This window comes from Chaetodon auriga, chromosome 2 (assembly GCF_051107435.1).
Source record: "Chaetodon auriga isolate fChaAug3 chromosome 2, fChaAug3.hap1, whole genome shotgun sequence".
In the NCBI taxonomy this organism is placed as follows: Eukaryota; Metazoa; Chordata; class Actinopteri; order Chaetodontiformes; family Chaetodontidae; genus Chaetodon; species Chaetodon auriga.
The window spans coordinates 15,617,782-15,636,764 of NC_135075.1; the positions used below are offsets into that span (position 1 = coordinate 15,617,782).

At 42.3% G+C, this 18,983-nt stretch overlaps 2 protein-coding genes across 4 annotated transcripts in view; both read right to left on the reverse strand.

Annotated features, from left to right (window-relative positions):
- LOC143337608 (guanine nucleotide-binding protein G(i) subunit alpha-2-like) overlaps window positions 1–14,221 on the reverse strand; it is a 59,333-nt gene extending 45,112 nt beyond the window's left edge. The window contains exon 1 of the mRNA XM_076757244.1: window positions 13,344–14,221. Coding sequence (XP_076613359.1) covers window positions 13,344–13,461 — 118 coding nt within the window. The 5' untranslated portion in view covers window positions 13,462–14,221. The remainder of the gene's footprint in view (window positions 1–13,343) is intronic.
- Window positions 14,222–15,897: 1,676 nt separating this feature from the next.
- Window positions 15,898–18,983, reverse strand: part of LOC143337614 (sodium-coupled neutral amino acid transporter 3-like) — a 37,847-nt gene continuing 34,761 nt past the window's right edge. For all 3 annotated transcript variants that reach the window (XM_076757268.1, XM_076757276.1, XM_076757260.1), the window contains one exon: window positions 15,898–18,720. In XM_076757268.1, coding sequence (XP_076613383.1) covers window positions 18,616–18,720 — 105 coding nt within the window. In that variant the 3' untranslated portion in view covers window positions 15,898–18,615. The remainder of the gene's footprint in view (window positions 18,721–18,983) is intronic.

The following is an 18,983-nucleotide window of genomic DNA, read 5'->3' on the forward strand; positions in this document are numbered from 1 at the left end:
CAGCCACTGTGATTGTTTGTGTCTGCAGCCGTGAGAAGTAGGACACCAGTGGAAGAACTGCTTCGTCAAACACCTTTTCTGTTGCTCATTTTCTCTCTCTTTCTCATTTCTTTTTCAGGCGTTCACCAAATGATGAGGACAAGCTCACTGATATCTCCTTGGCTGTTGTTATTTTCCCAGTGCCAGAGTGTAATTACTGTGATTACACCAACACAAGCATCATTTGAACCACCACGAACTCCCCTGTCTGCAGGAAGGAATTCTTCATAATGTGGATGAGACCGTCATATGCTCTACTTATTAGTTTTCCTAACCTCCGGCTCACTAACATTCGACAACTGCGCGAGGAATGGAGGGCACACAACTCCTCGAGCCATTGGCACAGTTGTTGCAATTTGAGTTATTTAAGTGGAAAGCACCAAACTAGTGTAATATCCAGAGCTGACATTAAAATGGAATCCAGAAGGAATGATGTGAAAGTGGGGATTGAAGTACACTTTGCCATTTTCAAAGGGATTTTCAGCCCAAAGCATATCTTTTTTCTTTTTTTTTTTTTTAGATTTAAATTCTTCTGCTCCTATGAAAGGAGTCCAAGTGACTTGCTGCATGCTGCTGTAATCAGAGCTGAGGGACAAAAGTCTTGTTTCAGTTGGCATCTTAACACAGTGTTTAACATTATTGGTGAGATCATTTCATGGAAAGTAACCCTGTTTTTACGGGAACCAATAAACTCATTTCCCCGGGGAGTTTCCCACAGTTATGAGCTCCTTACCTCCAAGTCATTGCTAATGTTAGAGCACTGGTCTGCCTGAGCATTGAACAGAATGCTAAAACACAGTTGAACACAATAAACCAGGCCGGTTCTTCGCCTTAGGATGAAGTTATTTTCACTATGAGCACAATAAGGTGCTTTCCTTGCTCTATAAGCACGCACAAATGCCACATATATGTGCACATTATAGGCCTGTACACACACACACACACACACACCCCAGGCAGCAGGAAAGTGAGAGCAGCTCCCAGGTTGCCAGCAGGTCTGATTAAAGCCTTCCTGGAGGACATACTGTAATCCTGAGTCAGCCCCCTCCCCCACCGGCCCCCACCATTTCCTAAAAACAGAAGAACTCCACATCTAACTCTGCCAAAATTAGCCATTAACAGCAAGGCGTTGTGTGTGTATGTGTTAGTTCACGTTACAGTGGAGAGAAATGCTGTTGACAGTTCTTCTGAGAGGCCAAACATCATGCGCAATTACAAATTCCTTGTTCTGGCCCTATTACACCTAGGCCGGTATACGTGGGTTCATTAGATGCTGTGGGCGAGGAAACATCTTGGTGAGTACCATCGTTTGGCTCAAGAGCTGTTCAAGAAGCACTTTCATATGAGCAGGACGCAGTTTGAAGTGTCGCTCTAGTTATCCAGTCCCTCCCCTGTGATTGCACGGCAGGGTAAAAGGTGACAGTGACGAGTGCAGTGTTTTACCCAAAGTTGACCATTTTTCAACTCTTGACAACCAGAAAAAAAAGGCAAACGTTCAGCACCTCGTCAAACTGCTGCCGTTTGTAGCGTGCTGTAATTCTGAGGCTCTCCTACTACAAAAAAAACACGCTGGCCTCAGAAAAAAATGCTTTGGTGGACGGGGACAAATAAATCAATGATCAAATAATCAAATCATAACAGACAAACCAGCAACTGCTCCAGCTGTATACTGTCTCCACATGCAGCCTCTGTGGGAAGGAGCGGCAGCAGCATGCTCCAACACGCAAAACTAATAAATCACCTTATCATCTTTTCATCATGACACTTAATGTGTCACAGCTACAGCAAGAACAATCGAAGACGCTCTGCCATTAAGCACCAGATGGTTCCATTGTTGTTGCCTTGCATTTACAGTGGATTTTAATATGTGCTCTTATTCGAAACTCTCTGCCTACTAATCATGTTTTCCTCATAGGAACCTTTTTTTTTTTTTTTCTTTTAGCTGACTTAAAGTTGAATACTAGTTCGTGTGTTGTATTTGAGGGAACGTCAGCCTGCCTCCCACATGCCAAATTATACACCACACGAAAGCCCTGCATGGCATGGCACACACGCACACACACACACACACACACACACACACACACACACACACACACACACACAAATTACAAGTGGCACAACCCAGACTGTGTTGCCAGGGATTTTTTTTTTTTTTTTTGGTTTGGTATGGGGTCTCACACACATCTCTCCATTGTGCCCTGCTGCTTCAACAGTTGTTGTTTTTTAATGGGGTGGAAAACAAAACAACACACCAAAGTACAAACATATTTTATGGCTCTACCACATTCTTTCCATAAAATCTGTCTTTGTTTCAGGGGTGTGTTCAGACAAATAACAATGGTGACTGAGTAAAAGATGAGTTACTACAGTCCCAAAGTATCACAGCTGACACCTTCTTAAACTTGTTTTAAGCAGATGCGGCATGCTATTGGCCAATGAAGGGGTGTGTAGCGAGCATGCTGTTGTCATGCTTTTCTGTCACATGCATTGTGACATACATTCAGTGACACATGAGTATTGTTAATACTGCTGTCAGTTTCAGAGAAAAAAAAAATGAGAGGAGAAAAGATGGAGGGCGGCTGCCTTCCTGTTTTATAAGTACGGGGTGTTTCATGCAAAAAAAAAGCTTTAAATCACGCTTGTTTGAGGGCTTCATTGTTGTGTCTTAACACAGACTCTGGCAGACTGTGGTGCCTACAGTATGAGGATCCGAACCAGACAACTGACACAGGATGGGTGTGCTGGTTTCCTCAACCAGCCGAACAAAAGGCTCACATCGACTTCTCTTTTACACACTGCCAGCTGAAAAAGGAAGTGACAGACGGGGAGGGGGGATGATGGGCTGAAACAGGAAATGACATCAATCCCATCTGCAACAGAGTGAACAGCCATGATCAAAAATGGTAAAAGAGAGAGAGGAGAGAGACGAGGAGGTCTTGGCCTGGCAGCAGAAAGAAACAACACTGTAGCCTAGTCTATATCAGAAATACAACCCTTATTAACAGATATTTATTTAAAGATCTTCGTGAAGGAAGTGGAATGATGAAGATGAGCTGAAAGCAATGGTTATAGTCTCAGTTTCTTCCCCATGTGTGCCGTTCTTGCTTGATAACCGTGAAATCGCTCGTACTCACTGAGGACGGTAATTTGCAGAATAGATTGGTTTTGGAAGGTGAACACAGCGGGGGGTGTGTGGGGGTGGGGGTGTTATACTAAGACATTTGTCAAGAAGAAATCCTACATTTCCCTCAAAACCCAAGAGTAATTTCTTGGCATAAATCGATTTCACAGCACCAACCTGACCCTTTGGAGGCATTAATATTGTGAAGTCACTGAGCTTTAAGTGTAACTGGAGTAAAAAGAAAAAGTCGTGCACAGAGCAAACCGGGCTCCACAGCACTAACAACTTCAGCTTCAGGTGGTCTGAACAGAGCATGAATGTGCTACAAGTGATAAGTGCTTGTACGGGTGTAATAGTAGGCTGCTTATGATGTGGCTGCAGTGATCCAGTGAACATGACTAATACTGCGACGCTGACACATTGCTCGAATGAGCTCGACGCTGTTTCACAAACCCTAACCACACAGGCGGAGCAACAGTGAGGTTTCATAATGAATGCCTATACTGTTAACCTCATTTAGCTCAGGTTCATTGAGATTTATGGAGAAATTCTGTAAATTTTGCTTTGAATATTGACTGTTTATTTTTGCAAGGTTGTGTCTAAAGTTTAGTTCAGGTTTGATGAGGAGAATATGACTGGAGGAGCTCAGAGCAAGAGAGTTTTTGCAAAGAAAAAGTGTCAGACACACAGATGAAGTTTATGGATTATATCTGTCCAGCTGACAGATAGTGGAGGGCTGAAGACAGGCGAGACCACCGCAACAAACTGGCCTTTCAATTAAAGCCTCGACAGTGCAGCTGTCACAACATTATCACCCCGGGGGAAAAAAAACATACCCTCACCCAGTGTGACATCTAAACTATTCCCACCATCTATCACCTTCACAAGGGCCCCTGCTGCTCGATTTATGTTAGGCACTTCACTCGATGCACTTTCTCCGCAGCTCACAACTCAGCAGAGCAACCAACAGAAGCCAGAAGAAGCAGCTAGAAGACAGCAGTGACAGATCAAGCGAGCTCCAGGGTGAAACTAAATCTGGAGAACTTTAGAGAAGTGAAGGAGGGCACCATGAGGAAAGAGATTACAAGCAGCTCCCCATTGTACACCTCTGGGAGGGTGACACATGGAGCTTTTCGAAGCCGTCTGCTTTCTGACAGCTTCACTACATCACCATTTCAGATCGCAGCAGCGCTCTGTCACTCGGTACAAAACACCTTACCTTACCTCACCTCACCACCTGTTGAAATCATGCAAGATTAAATCTCTGATGTAGCTGGCCCTCTCATCAGCCAGTCTGCTTTTATCCTCTACCACCTAGAAGACATTTGGGAGCAAGGGCAGCAGTGATAGTTGTGGTCAAGTGAAGCTGAGCTGCTGATCCTACAGGCATGCTCAATCTTCCACTTCCACTTAAATATGAACTGAGGCACGCCCTCTGCTATCATGGCCTTTTCTACTATGGCTCTGAAATTAAATTTTCCATTTCTTCCCATTTCTTCTCCAGTGCAGCCCACTTTTCCTCCACAATTGTCAGGGTAGGATGTACTAAAGACTGACAGCCTCCATCAAAAACTGGCTCTGTTTCCTTTCTGTAAGTAACATTTAGCTGTTTAAGTGTACTTAAGCTGGTTTCAACATATATAAAGGCTGAGAGTGCAGGCTGTCCCCCCAGGGAAGGCCCCAGACCTTCCAGTGCAGAAAAATGACAGGATAACCTGATGAGGATGGAGGGGAAGTGAAGTGAGCTCATTTCCTAGAATGGCAAAAATAAGGAAATGGATTGTGGGAGGGGAGAGGGGGGATAATGGTTAGCTGTATGTGTGTTTAATGACATGGTCAGACAAAGAAAGGCCCCAGCCCCGGTCCCCAAAGGCGTGTGGAAATGTAAGCAATATGAAGAGGGGAACTTTGCCATTTCTAGTGATGCTATTGGTGGGGAGGGTCATGAACCTGGGGAATGAATTGTGTTTTTTCAGGACTCTGGCAAAATAAGCAGCATTACAGGGATCACTGTGTGGACTCAACAGAATACTGTCTATCAGGTTTGGGTTGAAACTGGAACATAAAGGGTTTTCTGGGCCTGGGGCCAAATTTGAATGAAAATAAGATGGAGCCAACTGCTCACTGATGTGCATGAGCAGGTCATGCAAAGTATAAAAAAACTGTTTCTCTCTAAGTCGTGGTATCTAGTCATGCAGATAAATGTGGTTTTATGTATTCCAGGTTCTGCGGTCACTCCAATACAACAGAGTTGAATGCAACTTTGTTGACGGGGCTCTCATCGTTGACAAATAACATCACATAAAAAGCTCCTCAGCAGCATGTCTCTCCACAATCAATGTCCCAGTTACTCAGGATAATCCACAGATCTCCTCTCCTCACCACCCTCATCAACAGCTTTCAGCATTTTCTAATCTAGCAGAAAATAGCTCCTATTGAAAAGTGAGGTGTGCCAATTGTCCAAAACAACCAGAATTACATGAATTCTGGCAAAACAAATTGCTGATGTTTCAGTACTTTGAGCGCCACAAAGGAAATGCAATTTGCCTTCATTGCACGAGGCTGACTCTGGAAGTCTCAGAGGAGAAGATCTGAAACAGCACCTTGAGACAAAATTATATCCACATGGCTGGATACCCCTGTGATTAAGTGGGTGAGGTTTTGTGCAATTTGGGTGAACTTTCAAGAAAAAAAAAAGGAGAAGACACACTTGTGCATTCCTTATCTAGGCTTCTGTCTCTCAGTGAGACAGCTTTGCATTTTGCAACAGTTCCTGTATCTGTGCAGGGCCGTCTGCAGGCCTACATGCAGCAGTCTCTACTTCCCCCTCCTACGCACAGTAGCGAAGGTAAAGGGCGTGCACAGAGAGTTAGGCTTGTGATTTGGTCCTGTGTCAAACATCTTCACACCCCGTGGTGATCTGAGGCCCGCACTCACAACAGTTACTACTCATACGCCTCGGGAGACGCGCACTGAAAAGGGCCATGAACTTCCTTTCCTCAGTAAAATTTTCCACTCTGTGCGACTGTCATGTTTTTAATGAAACAGCAGGAATAATGCAGGTAATAAAGCAAAGACATGAGCTGCGTGTAGAGGTGGGGATTGAGGCAGTGGTGAAGGATTTTCTAAACTATCAGTACTTCTAGAGCGGAGAAGATAGTGCAGTCTTGTCCCTATGGACTCGCACTGAGACACACAGTCTGCAGGAGCTGGCTTTATCTTCAGAGCTCTCCCTGTAATTGCAGGATATTCAGCCCCTTCACATACACACTCACAGATCTGCTACCCAGTGCGTCATAGGGCTAATTGGGCAGCACTGTGGTGCAGACTGTTGAGTAAACATGGTCAAGTCACCCTAAAACACAGGGCAGCAGCTCACTTGATGAATCTCATAGAATTGGCACATTTTTAGCCTATAGCACTTGTTGTAAATATCAGTTTTAATGCTGCTGCTGCTGCTGCGGAGCTGATGTTCAGATGAGGTTTCTTGAGAAGCTGTAAAAGTGTCCTCAGCTACCAGAGTAGAAACTGCAGAGCTGCTTATACTTGAGGACCAGGTCAGTATGACTCGCTTTTGCCAGAGAAACCCAAGTCTCTATAATCAGCCAACTGTAATTACACCTGACATCCACTAAAACTCAGACACTGACTTTAATAAGAGGGAGGAACTGCGTGTCTGTGGAGAACTGACCACACGGGCTGACCAGCATTAGAACATGTCACCTTGTGTTGTCATCAAAACATGACCATCTACAGTCAATAGGTGACTGTGCTGGAGACTTGAATCTGGGCTACAATGTGCTGCTGAAACTTTCATTCAGTACAGGATGCACCAAAATGAAGGCATGCAATTGCTGTGTTTTTGGAGAAATAAAAGGTTTGAATCCTGCAATATTTTACTTCTTTCACTGTATTTCTGATCACACCTCTTCAACCTGGAAAGGAAGTGGAAGAGGAATTGGGCTTGAGAGGAGCAGCTTTCCAGAATTTTGTAGACCAGTGGAACACCTCTAATCACCAACTGGCAAAGGTATAATAACGGGATCAGATCAGAGAGAGGCTCACAGCTTCTCTAACCACACTATCGCAGTAGTTATAGCTCAGGTTTCACAGCCCTGCTCTACTTCAGACTGATGGCTTTCACAAATGGTAGCGGTCGCCAGGCTAGTTGATATAGGCCCTCGCTCTCTGATCAATACGGTATCTGCAGTGCTAAGCTTTGAGAAATATACCTAATCAAAGCATTTAATAGAAGTGAGGCTAACTGTGCTCCTGCAACCCACGGGAGCAAAGTGCCTTCGCAGATGTTTGACACTGGTTACAACGTAATAAAATGTGTGTGTTTGGCTGTGCAACACGGAAATAAATACAATATATAGACTCAGCAATACATTAAGTGATGGAAAACTTACAGTAAATAGATTTTAATCTTCTTTAATGAACCTCTGTCAAATGATGGTCTCAAAACACGATTCAAAAATGGGGTGTTTGAATTACATTACTGTCTGTTCAAGCCTGTACAAGACCATGACTGAAAAGATAAGCTCCAATTATTTTCATCCCAGAAGTTTATCTGATGGGTACCATGGTCGAACCTCCAGGTGACGTGACACCAACTGCAAGACAAGATAAACGCTTCCAGGAAAATCCATTTGTGACGTGAATGGATGGGCTCTAATTTCACATCGTGGTTATAGCGTCATACTAAATCAGTCTTGGATAGAATAAGACAAATTGAAAATGGCTGCAGCTCCAATATTAAAAGGTCTACTGTGCAGGATTTAGGGCCAGTGTATATTCACCTGTAAACAAGAATCATTGTGTTTCTGGTACCTTAGAAAGAACTCTTTATATCTACAGAGGGAGCGGCTCCTCCATGCTGTACTGCCATGTTTCTATAGCAGCCCAAAATGGACAATGTTAGAGCTGCACTGTCACTGCCAAAGGCAAGACAGACCTCTCAAAGAGTGATGGCAAGATTGAAAAGTGCCTATTGGTATGCCACTGTTGTTTCTGTGGCATGTACCAGTTCCTTCTGTTACTGTCACCTTGTGCAGCTGTTATGAACCACATACAACACGTGTTTCATCAAGATACCAATGGCAGGTGTTTCAAACTGGTATGCCACAATTACACTGGCAAACTTGTTCTGATCTTTTTGGGATCTGCATGGCACTTCTTTCTTGATTTTCAAAGTATTAGTGTTTAGTGTTTAGTGTGTTAGTGTTTCCCAGCCGAGAAAACACTGAATATCATAATATCTATTCAAGTATACTGAAGAACTGCTTCAAGGCTCACTGGAGGTCCATTTCCATACTTCCTCACCAAGGCTTTAGCAAAGCATGCTGATAAACGAGCATGAGCATCCTCACACACGCTGCAGAGATGTAAAAGAGGAAGAGGACATGACTCGGCTCATGTCATGTGTTTTGTTCTTTTGTCTGCGGTTCAAAAAAAAAAAACCTCAATGCTGGTTCATAATAAATGACCGGTGTTTGGGGAAAAGAAAAAAAAGTCAAGTTGACCACGCTAAAATATTCTCAGCCTGAAAACATTAACAGCACATTTCCAATGCTGTAGCATGAGCGATGTCATGCGACTGCCGCCTTCATTTTAGGTTAACCATTCGATGCTTTGATCGTGAATAAAACCAGCTGCAGGCCAAACAGTATGTCAGCTTTACATTGTTACATGTGGCAGCCTCACTGCAGTGACCACCAGGAGCTATGTAGGGGAATCTGAGCCAACTCAACACTGAAGCAACAGCCAAGTCAGAAACGGAGTATATTATGAGTACTGCAGTGTGTGCCTTGTATATCATGTCACAAAACTACAACACATCTACTGTCCTCAGTGGAAATGAATAAAGGTACTGTCACATCAGTTGGTATAAGACTTAAAATAGACCAAGCTCATCTCTTCTAAGAACATGATGAGCATTTTTTTCACCGTAGCCTGATAAAATCATCTTTATCAGGCTACCGTATTTATCACCTCTATCCTGTCAAGCTGGCTGACAGCTGTGTGTGTGTGTGTGTGTGTGTGTGTGTGTGTGTGTGTGTGTGTGTGTGATGGGGAGAGGGTGTATTTCACTATATGGATGTGCTATGCACTTCTCTAATGCTCACACGTATCAACGATATTTCAACACAATGCCTATACAGTTGTGTCAGAAGTAGATGTCTCTTCCTATCGTGCCCAGAGGCATGCAAGCGTTCAGCATGCTAATGTATTTACATAACCGCAATGCCCATAAAGCCTCTGAACAAATGTGTTTATGTACAATTAAGTGTGTGTGCGTTTGCATTTATGTGCATGCGCTTACAGTGAATCACTCAGAGATACTTCCTACTACCAAGCGGAGCACACAGCCAGAGGGAATATTTTATTTGTGCTGAGCTCAAAGAAAAAATAAGGTTTGTAAGCCAAAGAACAGAGAAAATCGACTGAGGTGAGCAGCGAAAATTTGTTGTGGACGGGGAGGAGATTAAATGTCAATCAATGACCAGAATCAGCAGGCAAGCCTGTGAATGAGTGCTTCCTGTTAATGAAAGCTTAAGCCTCAACGGTGTCAAGTCCTATCTGCTACATTAACTAATGGCTTTCTCTAGGAATCCTAACAAGACAAAATCTAATTCAGGTGAGGCACGATTAGAGAAAAGCAGTTACCATCGAAATTCCTTGTTGCATTTGTTTGTTTACACCAGGTAAAATATTAAGTGCAAACATTACGATTAATCTTTCAGTGAGTTAGACTTCCTGAGCTTGTCGAAGGGAGGCATTGATTCAGAATTGACTCAACAAGAGATCCGTCATTTCCGTCTCTGTCTGTAAGTAGACACTAGGCTCATTCCTTCAAGCTAAACCCCACATCTCACCTCGGAGTCTCTTGAGTTTGCTTTAGGAGGGACGGGGGATCACAATTTACAAGTTAGAAGGCCTTACTGGACAGACGGGGGAGACTGTTTACTGGTGCGGCCACATGGGAAGCCGTGAGCCATTTCTCAGCTTTTCCAACAGATACCATGGCAGCAGATGTGGGTGCTGAAAAGCACACGTGGTGGCATGATGTAGCACCTCTGGAGGGATGTCACACCTCTACCACACACACTGCTACTCAACACACAGATCATGATTTCAGGTACGACCACAAATTGCTACAGAGGAGCCGTCACTTTGGACCCTACGAAATCTGTTTTCATTTCTTCCAGATTCTGGACACTCTGTTTACATTAATCTGAATTCTGTATTTTATGATTTGAGCACAACTCAAAGATATTCAGTTTACTGTCATAGAGGAGAGAAGAAACCAGAAAATATTCACATTTTGGTGAATGGAATAAGGGAATTTTGATGTTTCTTAAAAAAAAAGTACTCAAACTAATCAAGTGATCCAAATAATTGGCAACTAATTTAATAGTTGACAACTAGGCGATTAACTGCTTGATTGTTGCAGCTCTATTAGATTTTATTAAACTGATAAGGCTCCATATGCAGCTCGAACACACCGGGTCAGTGGGTGTGACGGAAGCGACTCTCCGGTTCAGGTTCCTCATTTACAAAGCTTGACCAGAAACACACGAAGGCGTTTCATTTTTTACAACAGAACATCTGACTACGCACACACGGCCACAAAGTCCACAATGAGTTTGTGACTTGCCTCTGCCTCTGTGGTTGCACTTCTGAGAGTCTGATGAAGTGATGAGCTCTTGCTAGGCACTGCCTCTTTGACCTGACTCTGTTCGTGTGTGTGTGTGAGGGGAAACACAGAGGCAAGGTCTTTTCATTCAGGTGCTAAGAAAAAAGCTCATAATTGGAGGGAAAACTCAGATTTTTATAATTGAATACACGTTTGCAATTTCTGCAACGTTCCATGTTTAAGAGTTGATTCTGTTTTTGTGAGCAAATTCTGTGATCCCGTCTGTGTTTTCTGCCTTGTAGACATCATAGGGCCCTTTTTACTCAATGGATGACATCTTCCAAGAACGAAAATGTTATGAAACTGAAACTTGGCCTTTCAGTACAGTCGACCAGCAGGACAGTAGAAAAAGAAAATGAAATGCCCAAATGAACTCTGTTCAACCTGGAGGGCATTAATAATTCAACTCTCCATTTACCCTTCGTACAGCTAGAATGTAAATTTCACTTGTTAGAGAGCACAAATCTTCCACAATCTTCCAGTTTTCTATGCTTCATGTGTTGCGGCATGTTCTTCAAACTGCACATGTGAAGGGAAAACTCTGATTTGCATGACGCGAGTCTTGATGCACAAATTCATGAACCCGCCGTTCAAATACAGACCTCTCCTGTAATTCCTCTCAACCCCCACACACACTGCACCGGATGGTAATTACTGATATGAAACCTGCTGTACAGAGCAGAGCATGTAATTAGCCTTCTAACCAGGGGCACAACTTAACAACCAGCCGTTTCTTCAAAGACCTGGGACAGAAAAACAGTATGTGTTGCCTATCAATTTAAGCAGAATATTCTGTTTTCTGTCAGGAAAGACGATGGCGAATCAATTCAGCGATTCACAGCGTTACAAAATGCATGCACGCACATTATTTCAGATTTAAACAAGCTGTAGAAGAGAGAGGTGCCCAATAATAAGCTTCCAAGTACACCAAAAAACACAGATATTTAGTTAAAGGCTCAAAACAGGAAGCTCACGGATGATGTTCATGAAAACGCTCTGCTGTTTCTGCAATTTTCCACCACATGATATTCTAGACTAATCATTTTAATCCAGAAAACCAACATCATAAAGTGCCTTTCAAGTTGCCTCAAGTTCCTCCGCTCACATGATCAATATCAGCTTGAACCTGAATGCATGTATGTTCAGCAAGTCCTCCATGCAAAGTCAATGCAAAGAAAATCACAGCGACTCCCTCAAGGCCATAACCGGGGTGACTTCTGGAGTGTATATCAATGAGCGTGCGACGAAACATGTCATTGATGCAGGAATTTACCAGTTTCAACGTTCAATTCATACAAATCACTGGTTAAGCAGAACCATGACAATCGCTTCTTTCCGCATCTCTGAGCTGCATATCAAGTGAGGTTTCCAAACTGAGAGGACCCTTGTTCCATAAAAAGTAGGGAAGTAAAACATTTAAAATGGACAAGCATTTGGGAAGTAAAGCCAACAAGCATAATGTCTGGATGGCATCAAAACTGCTGGGGCTTTGCGCACAACAGCAACGTGAAACAGTAAAAGAAATATATTTGGGTTGCGCACAAAACATGTGAGGACGTTACCTTGGGCTTTGGGAAACATGATTGACATGTTTCACCATTTTCTAGACCAACTAAATGAGTAATGGCTGCAATAATGGGCAGATAAGTCAACAATGAAAATGCTCAGTATTTGCAGCCCTCCCATCGAGCAGCTGTGGCATTTTAAAGCTCCCTCAGAGTTAAAAGAGCCAGAGAGGCATTTAAAAGCCTGGGAAAGTGTCATTGTCTCTTTACTACCTGGCAGCACTTTCAATCAGGTGTGTGTGTGTGTGTGTGTGAGAGAGAGAGAGAGAGAGAGAGAGAGAGAGAGAGAGAGCAGTCAGGGGTGTTCCAAACAGCAGCCCACTCATTATGAAGCAGACCCTGCCGTGTCTGACCCCTCAATTCAGGCCTGGTGGGAGGAAACTACTCCAATTTTAAGACTGTTGGATTGCCATGTCCCCCCCAAAAAAAGGAAAAAAAAAAAAACCCTCACACTCTGATCTGATCTCTCACTCAACATCCAGGCTTTTAACACATGTCCTCACGTCCTTGCTGGACAGGGACATGTGCTCCGGGGTGCTGTTTCAACTCCAAACTTTCCCCAAACATCCCCAATAAAGCCCGCATGTTTACATGAAAGCAGAGCCAAGAACGAGGCAAAGCAGACGAGGACATGCTGCTTTCTGACATGTGCACAGAGCTGCACTCACTGCGCCTCTGCTGCCACGTTTGTCTCTTCGGGAGGTGGGTGAACTCTGAGCCCAAACAACCCAAAAAGCCCTCATGACGCGCGAGAAACACCTGGGACGGGGCCACATTTTCCAGGGACCAACATGTAACTAGTCGGACACTTTTGGTCTGTTGCACCCGTGTGCCATATCTGTGCCTTTTGTGATGTTGCACAATTCGTCTGAAGACATTAAATGTGGGGCTTTTGCAACCCAGACAGAGTACTCACCCAGCAGCAGCAGTTTCACTTCTCTCGCCGCCTTCTCTCCATCTTCTCTCAGGTTTTTATCAATCATTTTAGACCTCTCGGCCGCGGCTTTATCTTCCTGACTAACTGTACAACCCATGGTTCCCAGTGCACGCTTCAGGACTGCTGCTTGAGTGGGAAAATATCACCTGGGAAAAAAAATCGAGTCCGAAAGACCCTTATTTTCAAAAACAAGGGCTGAAGTTGAGAAAGGCGACTTCCCTTTTTGATGAGTGGTGACAAACGTGTCGGAGTCCGTTCATCCGCGAGAGGGAGCGAAAATCATTAAAAACAAACGATTTCTCTCAGCGACGTGAACCTGGTTTCTAATGTCGGATATGAAATTCCCAGAGACTCGCTGGTTGCTCAGTCAGTCATTGGCGGTTTCTTCTGAGAGAGGAGAAGTTTTCCAAAAAGAAAAGGGGAAAAAAAGGTGAAAAAAGCTCGAGCTACTTTCTGAGGATGGTTGACTTTTGGCTAACTCGGTGGTTCCTCCAGCAGACCATCAGAGCAGGTTTAGGTGAAACACACGAAAACGGGCCACGAAGTTCAGCCAAAAAAAAAAAAAAAAAAAGTATTCCAGCTGTTGAAAAACCGTGCACACGGATTCCTGCTGCCAGTGAAGCCACCACACACACACAGCGACCACTTTTCAGAGGCTTTTTCTCTTTGCTGCTTTAAATCTTCTTCTTGTTTCAGTCCCTGACGCCGTTACGCATTCTTTCCCCCGTGTTGAGATTTATCACGTTTGAAGCCACACCCGAAGCCGCCGTGAAGTTCCCCTCTGTCCGACAAACAGCGAGACAGCGCCGTCACCTCCCAACTCAGCGGCAGCGGGGCCAACCTCAGCCAGAAAATACGCCCACTCCGAGTGCTTCATGGGAAATGTAGTCAACCGCTGCCTTCAAGCGCTGTCTTAAGTGTGTACCTGCCCTGAGCCGTTGGAGCTCTTGTGCATTACTGCCCCAAGAGGCAAATTGGCGTCGTGTCTTTGAAACAACACCCCCAGTTGACGGAAAGACGGATTTGAGATGTTTTTGTTTTTTTGTTTTTAACAGCCTACATTTCTGGCTAACAGCTAACACCAATAAGCAGCACATGCCTTGTGTGGATTTCAATATTCATTTTAAAATGACAAAACATAACATTGGTGGAAAAAGTATTCATGGTGTTTACTTAGCAGAAATGCTACGTGTACAAATGCCCTAAAAATAGCCCAAATATTACAATTTTATTGATAGAAGTAGCCATAAAAGTAGTAACTGCAAAATGTACTTGAAAGTATTCAAAATAAAAATTCTCACAATGCAAAATGATATATTAATATAGACTTGATATTTAATTGGATTATTATGACTGATGCAATTATATGTGAGCACCATTTTAATATGGTAGCTGGTTTGATCCAGCCTATAGCAAGGCTTCATATTATAAAAGATGTTCATGTCAATGTTCAGTCTTGAACATAATCGTAATTAGCAGCAAGTAATCTGTGAAATCTGAAATGATGGCATGAGTGGTCACTGTGTTTTGAACATTGGTAATCCAAATTGGTTTTTGCAAACAGCTGAGATCTGGGTTGTTATTTAAAGTGCTTGTAAAGGCTACTTTTGACCATAAAGACTGAACTCTATGACACTATGAAGTCAAGACTGAGAATCAAAATGAGTCCGATATGACCTAGATAATTAATAATATTGGTATTTGCTATGTAAAAGCTACATTTGATTGCTACGTTGCAGGATGGTCATGGCTCCACAGCTCCATAGTGCCACCCTGTGGACTGGCCCTGACACTCAAGAGAGGAATATACAACTATCTTTCAGTTTTGTTTTTAACACTTTTTTGGTGTGATAAGATTTTATCAGAATTTTTTTTCCTTGCTAAGGAGAGCTAATGCTAGCTTTTTCATTAGGTGAAATAAAGTAATATGTATTTGTGAAACACCATAAGATTACATATAATCATAATGCTTTTTTATTGCTGAGGAATATTTGCTTAGCAGTTCGTATACTTCTCACAGCTTACACAGTCAGAGTGGTCCACATAAAGCTGTTATTATTCTGTTTGTTCACTCATATAAGACATACAGTAGACTACAACAGATTGAAGGATGTGTTATAGATTCAAGGTCACAGGATCTGAGCATTCCAATGAAATTACCGTAAATGATGATCTACCGCTCACACTTAGATCTATGCAGCATTTCACCGTCTGATAGTCTGAAACAATGTCACATCTGACAGATGATGAAAGATCAAAGTTTTGTTACCTCATTATCTTTATTGCAACATTGTTTACAGTACAGTAACTGCCAGCGACATATTAAAATATATAGAGATACAAGAAAATCGACATGAATTGAAGGACAAAAAGGTTTAAAAGCACTTTGAAAATGATTACATTTATATTTTTAATTGGACTAAAACTTTAATTGCTATTTACATTGTACAAACTAGATATGCATATAGAATATAAAGGGTATACATTTATATACATTATTTATAAATGCTGGCCAATGTCAATATTTAATATGTTACTATTCAATCATACACATTTCAATAAATCACACTGAGAGGGAGACTTGACAACAATGAGATCTAAATAGAGGTCCTCAGAGATCATCTTCTATCAGCCACTAACACAGCGTGCCCCCTCACTGTGCTGCCTGTTTTTTATTTTTTGCATGTTGTGAGGCTTGAAGTTTTTTGTGTGTGCACCATTTTTTGTGACATTTATTGAATGGCTTTATCATACCCACAGCCATAAAATTAGGTCAAACAAGGAACAGGAAGTGGGGGGATAAATATAACCACTGCATTGGTGAAACAACACTAAGCTATGGCCCCCGTGGCTGATTCAGATGCTTCCCTGTACATACAGACACACAAAGACGACAGAATATGTCAAAATAATGAAACAGAAAAGGGATTAAAAGAGGTTTGTTGCGTGACAAACTGACTGGACAATACTAACTTACCCATACAGCACTCACTGTAGTCTGTGACAGATTTTGTCATTTAGAAAATAACGAAATGCAGGCAAGTACACCAGCTCACTAACAGCTCCAAGTTAGTAGGTTACTGTCTGCCAAGAAGCAGCGAGGAAGTCAGAAATAACCCAAACTATACCACTGATGACTATAAAAGACAAATATCAGGAAAAAAACAAAAACAAAACATAATATCAATCATTAACATGTTTTGCATCTTGCATTTCATCACTGAATCAGGTTCAACTGACACACCCGAGCAAACACTGAACATGAACTTCAAAACAACAGTTAATCTATCAATGGCAGAAGACGAAGACTTGAATTCTACTTCTGATCAGAGGATATTTGCAGGTCTAACAACACAAATGCATATAGGTACTATAGTTGTAATACAGTGGAGCCATGTTTCTTTTTTCAAACAGTACGGACACTCAAAAACCTCCAACAGTACATCCACCTAATTAGTTGTTTTATCTACAGAACGGACCAGAGGAGGAAACTAATGACCGCAGGGGTTCACAGGATAGCTAACTTGAATGTTATTTCAAGTAATGTTGGAGAAGACATCCATATTATACCATTGATACATTACTAGTTTTCTCATAATCTACATTAGATTGATTCATTTATCAATGACTTAGTTATACAAAGGGATGTGCCCTTAAATCACATCTATCACTTCTCACAAATCATTTGCTTGAGCTTCAACTTGTTAATGTCTACAGGAAGTTGTGCTTATCAAAGGAAAGTGCTATTGCTAACCACTAACTTTTCAACATTGTTAACGAGACAGTAATCCCATGTCTGTCATTTCTGTCAGGGATCAAGCTTGTGCTGAACACAGAAATATATACAGACACCAAACTGCTCATGAAGTGACCCTGTTGTTGTTTGTTTGTTTGTTTGTTTTTTCCATACACGTTTTGGTTACCTCTGATTACTTCCAGTTAATGTTCAGAAACAACACATCAAATCTTGCATGCGCCTGCTCGGTGATTAAAAAAACAAGGCGATCTTTCATCGCTTGGATCTGTGCACTCCAGCTGCTGAGGTCTCCAGTACCATTGATCACTGTCATTTACACAGTGACGCTGAAAAGAAAACTGTGCAGGCAGTCTGTTGTGTCGCGATGTGGACAGCCATTCAAAAACACTCCCAACCTGAAACCTGCTTTTCTGATTTTCGATCGCCTCAGTGTGCGCTGAGGATCATGTCATCAGTCCATACTGCATCTTGTGAGGTTTTCGTCAATGTAGTGACTAATAATAAAATATACATCTAGATCATACTGTGTAGGAACGTTATGATAAAAGTGCTCACGTCTCTATGCGGCATACTGTCTGTGGTTTTCGCGCTGTCAGAGGTGAGAGTGTTAACACCTCAGAGCTTAAAATACGCAGCAGCAGCAGCAGCAGCACAAGTTAGTGGAGTAGGAGGCTAAAGGCTAAAGGAATAGTTGGACATTTTCCAGTCTTTATGCTAAGCTAAGCTAAGCAGCTGCTGGCTGTGGCTTCAAATTGACAAGAGTGGTGTTGATCTTCTCATTCAACTCTGCAAGAGAGAAAGTAGCTGAAAATGTCCAACTATTCCTTTAACTTGTCGTTCTTTCTGTGCAATAGCTTGTACTGTACTTTCCTCTGCAGTTGCACAGAATGGCAAAGATGTGGTTACTCAAATAACTTAATAATAATAATAATAATAATAGACATAGAAATCATAAAATAAGGGTCTATCATTCAATACATTTCTGTCATTCAGCTGCTAAAAGGGAGGTGTCTCAGATTGTGTATTATAATCCGAGTAGTAGTTTGCAGATCATCTTAGGACAAGACAGGAATAGCAAGGGGTCACACAGCCAACACAGGGTCAGACAGCAGCTTTCTATTTTGTCACTTTTCTCTTTTTTTACATCCGTCTCACAAGGCACAGCCTCCAAATGTCAACATCAATCTGTATGCACCTGACCTATTTTGTAAATTCACGAGCAACTTTCCATGAAAGTCTACTGGCCTGGACCTGCAGTCACTGTTTGGCAGGATGTACAGTACAACGCAACGTCATTAGAGTGAGAGCTTTTCTCAGAGAAACAGAGAGCCATCCCCCACTCTGGACTCCTCCTCTGTGGCCAATATTCTCTAATGGAGAAGATCAACATCAAACATTATTCAAAGTAAAAACAGTAACATTACAACACTGATCTAAATCAACAATATAAAACCTGGAAAAGAAAAAAAAAAAGAAAAAAAAAAAAGGTGGTGCCTAGTGACCACTGCTGGCACTGCTGGTGCCCGATGTCCAATCAATGATGATGAAGCTGAGGCTCATGATCATAAACAGGATGCCTATCCCAGCAAAACAGGCAGCCTAGAAGAGACGAGGGATGGAGTTATCGTTCAGCAAACAAATCTGGCAGTGTTACTTTATTTATGGTGGTAAAAATCCAAACTATTATAGCATTTATACATAAAAAAAGATGCAGAAAAACTGTTTCATGCTTTTAATACAAGGCGACTTGATTAATTACAGTGTCCCCCAAAAAATAAAAAATATCACTAAGAGACTTCAGCTAATTCAAAACTCTGCTGCTCAGGTTTTATTCTCCATCTTATCTGTTTTTATGTTCATTC